At 45.8% G+C, this 8,577-nt stretch overlaps 1 protein-coding gene across 1 annotated transcript; it reads left to right on the top strand.

The window, feature by feature from the left end:
* The first annotated feature begins 148 nt into the window (after positions 1 to 148).
* On the top strand, positions 149 to 2,666 carry LOC128756189 (uncharacterized). Its single transcript, XM_053860501.1, has 2 exons — positions 149 to 892; positions 957 to 2,666. The coding sequence occupies exon 2, from the start codon at positions 1,054 to 1,056 to the stop codon at positions 1,870 to 1,872; it is 819 nt and encodes a 272-aa protein (XP_053716476.1). The 5' UTR covers positions 149 to 892; positions 957 to 1,053; the 3' UTR covers positions 1,873 to 2,666.
* The last annotated feature ends 5,911 nt before the right edge of the window (positions 2,667 to 8,577 follow it).

The raw sequence follows: 8,577 nt of genomic DNA, 5'->3' as shown, positions 1-8,577 counted from the left end.
AAAAATAATGTAATTTATTGTCACATGACATTCCCTGACACTACATATTTTTATGCATGTCATAATTACAAGTAATATTGACCATTTATTTGCAAATTATATTATTTGCAAATAAATGCCATTCCCTTAAGCAGGAAGTGCATTTATCCCAGCTGCATAAGATGAGAGGTGCGGTGACCTGTCACCAGTCCTTGCATCAATTAACCCCAGAATGATTTTAAAATGTGGGAAGAAACCGGAGTTCGGCATTTGAGCACGAGCCAAGTCCAAGTTTCGGAGCGGAAGTGGCAGTTAACGGTGACGTCGACCCGCTCAACACAGCAATCGTTTAGATGACAGATGTCGCCATCTAGTGGCCACATGCGCATATTATACTTTTGACTTGGCGAGACACTTGTGTAGAATAAACCAAGCCTCACTTCAACAGTTCAACAACTCCAGTCTTATAACAACAACGGAGCGCGTGTAAACCTCGAGTTTTTTGAGGTTGTTAATGCAGCCGTTTCCGTTGTCATCACCCACAGCGGTGTGTGACTGGCGGGCTGCTCCTCTCTCGCCCGGATGTCGAATGGCGGGAGTGGATCAAACCAAACACGAGGTCACGGGTGTGCTTCTGCTGTTCAACTGTTGTCACGTTTCACCTCCACTACCTGAAACTTTGACTGCTTTGTAGGTGGCTGCGAATGACAAAGGGAGAACAAGGATGGGCTCATCTCCACATGAGGATAAAAGAAGGAGGTGGAACTGAAAGCTCTACCCACCTTAAGAACTCAGTGGGCTCTCCCTATGGGTTCCCCAGCTTCTCTCGTCACATGTGACGATTAACAGCTTCTGCTCGTGTCTCTGCAGTCAGAGAGCCGAACTGAGGTGCCAGTGTGGCAGCTGACTGAAGGTGAGACCTTCACTCACTCACAACAATGGAAGAAACGGTCATGTTTTGTCTCGTGTCTCAACAGGAAGTTGAAGAAGGGACCCCAGAAACCTTCACCAAAGGAGCGAGGCCTGTGCTGGCCTGTCATTGGCTGAAACCGCCCTGTGAACGCTCAAGCTAGGATGTGGCCCCACAGGTCTGACCGCCAGCCAAGTGTGTTGTACATTCTGCTGGGGCTCTTCTTCGTCCCCCCGAATGCCGCTGACCCCTCCGAGCGAGCCAGGGCTCCTCCCTCGAGACAGAAGCGCCTGGTCCTGCCAAATTCATACATGATAAATTTCGTCCGAGGGCAAACACAAACTGTGAAGGTGGATTGGTGCGACATCGCTGACTGCCAGGGGGATGACAAAGCTTGGGTCCGGTCGATAAAATATCTCTGCGAGGTTCGCGGCAAAGACATCAGTTGGGACGACTGTCCCTGGCACACTGGGACCGAGGACTGGGGAGTCACGTATGCCGACAGCACCGACCGGAGGAAGCGCTTGTCCATCGTCCAACAAGCCAGCGACGCCAGCTGCGAGCCTGGACAATGCAACCCCCTGCTCATCACTCTGAAGGATCCCTGTCATGATGACGCAGGCTTCTATCGCTTGTATGCCTATGTCAGTGGACCAGACCCCTATCAACTACTGTATTTTGTCATTGAGGAACCTCCCAACAGGTCTTTGAGCCGGGCCTTAGAGGGGTTGCGCAATCTGACCGAAAAACTACGCCCGGTCAGGCGGCCAGGGGAGATCACTGGGCCCGTGCTCTCTGTACTTGCGCTTTTGACTATTATCGGGATCACAGCCTTTTGCGTCGTCCGCCGTCGACACGCCGAAAACCGCTTAGCTCAGCTACAGCCCACCGTTAGCGATGCCATCCCGGACCTCGTGAACCCTCCAACAAACCCCCATTACAGAGAAGGGAACGCTGTGTTCATCAAAACCACTTCCGTTTAGCGTCTGTTCTGTGAAAATCTGAAGAGTGTTTTCCGCCCGACTCGTATTCACGCTTCACTTCGGTCTGCTGCGCAGTGTGTGCAGGCGAATGTGACACAGGGAGAAACGAAACCAACTGTCAGTCAGGTAAGATCAGACAAAAACGGTCGCTGTTGTTCACTCCTCACGCTCCAGGAAAAACTCTCTTCTGTCTGTTTTGAATCCTTTGTTCCGCCGTGTGTGAGCTTCATTATTGCCAGTGTTTTGACAACCAACTTTTTCCCTGTACGCTCCGTCCCTTCATTACATTTCCAGTTTCAATTGACTCGCAGTACTGTGTGGTTTCATTCAAAGATGGTGAACTCGCCTTTGCCTTTGCTCGAGAGTCAGGTGTACCAACCCAACCATCATCATCCGTAAAAGTTATGTCACACAACATGGCTGCCGCCGGGTGATGTCCATCCAATCTCACCCGCTTGTCCGTTGCCGGGTCGTGGGGGCAGCAGCTTCAGAAGGCCACGCCAAATGCCCTTCTCCACCAGCTCCAGCTCCAACTGGAGGACCTCAGACCCTCCCAGGCCGATCTAATCCCTCCACCTGGTCCAGGGTCCACCCCTCGGTCTCCTCCCCGCTGGCCGCACCTGGAACACCTCCAAAGGGAGGCCATGTCTTTTGATGGCATCGTCCCAAACTTTGGGCCACACTGACGTTTTACAGCATGTCGTCATCTCTAGCCATTTTCACGCCGCAGCGTTTTGAAATAGTGACATCAATGTGGAAGGGAAGGGTTAAGAGAGTGGTCCTCAACATGACATCACAACACACCAGCTAGCAGCACCTATCTAATAACACAACAACGGAGAGAGTTTAAACTTCAACCGTTTGCCAGATCCTGACCACTTTCACTTCCTATGTCAGTGTGGCGCTGCGCTTGTGGTTAAACTGTTGTGTTTCAGCAGCGCTACGCGTGACTTCCATCTGGATGTCATCCAGCAAACACATCAAACTGAACCCACATTAAGAAATGAGTGGATCCTCCATATTGGTCCTCCACCTGCTGCTTGAAGGGGCTCCTGTCACGTGGCACGATCAACTGCTCCAACTTTTATCGTGTCGTTCCTCAGAGAGCACGCGTTTACTAAGCATCATTCGCTATACAGTACGGGTGTGGACACACCTTCTTATTCACTTCATATCTACGACTTTCTGAATTACATACTGAAGAGATCAAATCTATGAAGCCAGATATATGGAACAATGTGGCCAAGAAAACAGTTTAATAACTGTTTTATAAATTTGTTTTATATTTTAGACGTCTCAAAGCAGCCGCCACTTTGTTGACACTAACCTCAGCGGGCAGCTACTTTCAAAAATCTAACGCTTCTTCACACTTTTTGTTTGCTACATATGTGTTCATTCATAGTGTTGGTGCCTTCAGTGAGAATCTACTATGGTGTTGTCTTAATCCATATTTTCAGTTACGTTTTATTAACCTTTAGTAATGTGTAATCCACTCCATTATTTTTTATGAATCATTTACTAGTGTCCTGTTCTCTGTTGCCTCTTGTGCTCTGCCCTCCATCGCCCGCGTGCTGCAGAATGTTGGGCCTTGAAATGATCGTAAATTTGGTCAGAACACGGCCAAATTTACGATCATTTCGGTAGTGAACAGATTTCACTACCGACCTCAAGGTCTCTTCACCTATATCTCAGAGATGGCGGTGTTTACACAGGTGTTTGTTCATCTCCGGAGTGTCAGCCATTTTTCTTGCTGTGGCTTCAGCCTCTGCCATCCCCTTGTTTTCCAGGTTCAACCAAACATTAAATATCGATTACGCTCCATATTTTTAAACAATGTTTTAAGGTACTTTAAGATGTTTCTGAAGCATCCACAATGACAAGTTTGGGAACTAGAATTATTTCTATCGGCTTCAAACAAAGAACGATCCGCAGACCAAACCCCCGCCACACAGCCGACGCTCACAGATTTTTTCTCTCCATAATATCTGAAGACTGGGGGCGTCATCTTTGCTGCCCTTGGGTTCAGGGTTACGCACTTGGTTTTTGACTGAGGTTGCTAGCTCTTCCAGCATGCTAGGCACTGACGTCATGCAAGGTAGCTTGGTGGCTAATGCTACAAACAAACTCAAACAGACGCAACTTAAGTGTCTCTGCGATTTAGCTGTTATGGAGGTCTTTCTAGAGTTTTCCGAAAAAAAAACAAAAAAAAAAAACAAAACACTATAGCCTTGTCCACCTCCATGATGCGTGTTGTCATTTCCACTTGTTCTATTGTGTCCATCTAAAAACGGAAGTTGAAAAAACAGTTTGAAGGCTTGGCACCTTTCGTTTCAAGGTGGCGAGGATTAGTTGAGTAAACGTACTCAAGTCTTTGACACCTCGCTCCCAGGACAACAGAATGCGCACGCAACATTTTACCGTCATCAGATTCCGAACACAGCTGGTGAGCAGAGGGGGCGTGTCCAAATGATGCGATCAATCACGCAAACTGATACGGGACTGCTGATGCGATATATCGCAATATACTGCAAGAAGTGTGAGTACACTGACAAGGGCCATTTCTTTAAAGGAAAAACGTCATTACAGTATATGGAACACTTGGCATGATAGGTGTACAGAAAGTGGCTTGCTGTTCCAAACTCAGTCCAGTTAGAGCTTCAGGTTGCAAGCCCTTGTTTATTACTAGGATGCCTTAATACAACTCAAAATTATCCACATATTTATTGGATAAATATCGATATAGCACACACAAAGCGTCGACACAACATTGCTACATCAAGTACTGCGATCTTGTAGTGTAACTGATATTTTCTCACACCCCTGGATTCTGTGGTTTCTGACGTCTCACCATCACTGTGATCCAGACTCAATACTCCCCAAAGTTCCAAAGAAGACAACAGTGATCTGTGTGTGTGAGAGGCCTAAACACTGAGGATAAACAAAGCTGCATTTTTGTATTTTGATGGAGTGATCAGTGGTTATCACATGGTTGTGATGTGCTGTCTGAAGATTTAAAGGCAAATGAGCCTCTAAATTCAATGACCTGATATTTGGAGATCTTCTTATTCTTATTGGTGGAAGACAGTGAAAGAATCCTGGCAGATGAACTCTGTTTCAACCTGACGTTGGAAATATTAATCTCACAAATGGATCACAGAGGCGGATGGAGGGAGAAATGTGCTCGATTTTCCACTCAGTCTATTAAAATTGCCTGGCTCAAAAACGGCCTCAGCGATCATGTGGGAATATGAGCCCTGACTTCCTGTCTAAACAGGGATTACCATTTTTGTTGACACAAAACTTGGGATTTCATGGTCCAACTTTCATGGCTAGCATCTTCTAGTCTTCAGCTCTTTGTCTCACTGATGTATGATGTAGAATAACCTCAATACCATGCAAAAAAACCCCACATGTTTTACACACATCTCGATCTTTGTGAGGACCTTTCATTCTCATAACCCTTTCCCCAGCCTCTCACCCTAAACCTAACCATCCAAAACACATGGCTCACCTTGACCAGGACCCTGAACCTGGAGGGCTCCAGCCAAATGTCCCCACGAAGGCAAATGGTCCTCACAAGGATAGTGTTGTGTCAAGAGAAAAAGTAGCAAAAACACACACCCACACACACTGTGGAAATGAGTGTAAATCTCTGTCTGTTTTGAAATCCATGGTCCAAACGAATTCACCAACACAAAAGCAAAAATAAACACCTGAACTTACATTTTAATGAAGAGCTAATATAGTAAGACTATTTGGCTACCCTTCATCCAAACATGGCTGGATTTATTGACTGGAAAATGTGGTTTATAGATATATATAGATATATAGAAGCGTGCTGCCATCTGGTGGCAATAAGTCGTTACTGCAGTGAATCAAACTCAACCACTATTTAGCTTTTCTTATCCATTGCCATTATGGGAAAGTCAATCTAAAGTTCAATCAGGTGCAGTCTGGCCCAGGGACGTTTCACTCAGAAATGGAGTGCTTTTGGAGTTTAGCTGTTCATAGGTTCAGGGTTGAACAGGGAAGCTTTAAGTCACAGGTCATGAGGTTCATTTAGAGGTTCAGAAATTATTTTAGAAATACATAAAACAGTTGAGAGAAAACCATGAACACCAGGATGATGGTACAAAAACAAGGGGTGGAGAGATTAGGAGAGCGTTCTATCCATCTTATTAAAACACACACACCACAAATTAATGAACAATAAAAAAAAACGAATCATTGTTGCTTAAACACTGAAGCTTCAAGTGAACCGGTCAAATAGGAAAACACATTTGAAACATAGTTTAAACTTCATTGTGAACAGACTCAGGTCAGGGTCACTGAAAGGGTGTGCTAAAATAACTGCCCTACTTCTCCTGAGCTCATGAAGGAGAGAGAAAAACTCAATTGTGCCATGTGACCCCAAGGGAACTGTCAGTCTAAAGCTCCACTTTCTGTTCTGCAAGACACTTTCCTCCTCATTCCCTCATGGAGCTTTCATCTGTAGTGTTGTGTGCTTGTTACTTGGTTGCTGGTTCGAGTCCCAGACCCACCGTGATGTGTCTTTGTTCCCTAACTTCTCACTCCATCTGGTGAATGTGTCTGTTCCTCAAGTAACAAATCATATTTTGTCCTGGCTACATGAAACACCGACAATGAAAGAAGGAGTTTTTGCCAGCAGCTTGACATTTATTGGAATGTTGATCAAAGCGGTGATGAATGGTGTTGTGTTTATATGTATGAGGTCTCAGTTGACACAAGGTGAAAGGGATGTAACCTGGAGGTGAGAACAAACAGCTCAGATAAGACGTGTTGTCGCCTCGCAATAATAATCGACACAGTCCGTCTTCTCCTCTTTTCCTGTTTGAATAAATGTCTCACATTCTCCCTCCCCAAGTGGCAAGAGTGACTTACAAACCCCCCTTAGTTCCCATGTAAAACCGAAGTGGATCCAAGTCTCAAGCTTGAATAATTTCAATAAATTGTTCCTTTAAAAAGCTCAAACATACAACTCTCTCATCTTAACTTGATTCGAGGGACTGGAAATAAGAACATTTCTTTTACTTTCTGACCCTTTTTTTTTTTTATTTATATTCTTTTTCCAGACAGATTTCTTCATGAAAACCAGTTTGATTTTCAGAGACCCATAAGTACAGGCTTAAGTTAGAGCTTAACTATTGGTCACTTTAAGAATGACTGTGACTCATTCATGTTTGGGTCATTGCACTACTTTGTCCATTACCTGTGGGCTGCAGAACGTTTCTGATCATGTGACTCTCAGTCATCATCTTGAGCATGCCAAGTGAGCCTGAAAGGCTGCGTCTGGAGATCCTTGACTTTCCTTACTTCCTGCTGGAATTTCACCAAGATGGGTCGTGGTCTCGCTCCGCCATCGTCCGGTCCTCCGTGTCGAGTCGATGACACGTTTCTGATGAAGTTCTCTGGGAAGAGAAGAAGAGAGAAGAGATGATCCATGTCTTCTGGCGCTGAGTATATCATCATGTTCTTGGCTCTTCTGTCGACCTCCAAAAGGCCGATTCTCTCCTGAGCCTCGGCCAATCCGCTCTTCTTTTGTTCTGCTCACAGACACATTGCTTTCACTCAGAACCTTTATACTTAGGCGCTCTGATTCTCTGCCTTAATTTTGTCTTCCTCCTCACTTTATTTCTTCAGTGACTCATTCCGCTTCACAGTTTTGACTTGATCCGAATCAGAATCAACTTTATTGCCATGGTCAGTGGGGACCCCACCAGCTAGGAAAGTGCTGTCATGAATAAAATAAAATAAAGGCCGATCACAAATTCAACAGCCTGACAGCTGGTCAGGTTCTGGTCTGGATGGACCGCAGCCTCCTGCCAGAGGGAAGAGAGACAAACAGTGACCAGGGTGAGAAGGGTCGGCTCTGATCCCACCTGCACGTCTCTGGGTCCTGGAGTCATTGTCGCCATCTTTGCATACATGTTATCATTTTGGAATTGGATAAAGTTCCCCAGTCCAGCTTCACGCTGAGCTTCATAATCGCCTCATGGTTTCTTCCAACGGACTGTTTTCCACAGTTCATTTTTTTTCTTTTTCGACATCATTATGATGACTCACGGTACTCGCGCTCAGAGCCTCAAGCAGCCTCTTTGACCGCAGTTTTTCAGAAAAAGATTGTGTCAGATTGTTTTCGTGACAAACCCAGTTCTTGAATTCTGGAGCTCCGATATTCTCTGACCGTCTAAATATCGGACTGTTCCCTCTCTGGCTCCCTCTAGTGGCCTCCCACGTGCTCTGAAATTAATGTCCCTGTTGGTTCATTCAAGAATATTATTTTTTTTAGTTTGTTTTGTTCCATCCAGATTTGGAAGTCCTTTGAAGCTCCCTATGTATCTGCTGAGTCTTCACCAGGGGTCGCCGCTGCAAGTCTTCCACCTTAACCTTTCATCCTCCCTGAGTCACACCTTCATGTCCTCACTCGCCGCATCTTTCAACCTCATTGCTTCTCCTCCTCTTCTCCTTCCTCCTGGTATCTCCGCCTCCTCCTTCCATCATACCACTGACAACGTACGTGTGTGCGCAACAGGCGTCGAGGAGCAAACGCAGAACACCATTAGCATTCAGAGGTGTGACTCAGTCGAGGTTTGTTATCGTGGGGAGCAGCCTGAGAGCTTTATTTCGGTGATGGGTCTGTTCGTAACCAGAGCCAGGTCCTTCTGGAACCACGGCCAGGTCTTT

This window comes from Synchiropus splendidus, chromosome 3 (assembly GCF_027744825.2).
Source record: "Synchiropus splendidus isolate RoL2022-P1 chromosome 3, RoL_Sspl_1.0, whole genome shotgun sequence".
Taxonomy (NCBI): Eukaryota; Metazoa; Chordata; class Actinopteri; order Syngnathiformes; family Callionymidae; genus Synchiropus; species Synchiropus splendidus.
The sequence above is the reverse complement of the archived record's forward strand: the minus strand, read 5'-3'. Positions and strand labels throughout refer to the sequence as shown.

Excerpts from the sequence above, each read along its gene's own strand:
- LOC128756189 (XM_053860501.1), top strand. The coding sequence starts at position 1,054 with ATGTGGCCCCACAGGTCTGACCGCCAGCCAAGTGTGTTGTACATTCTG.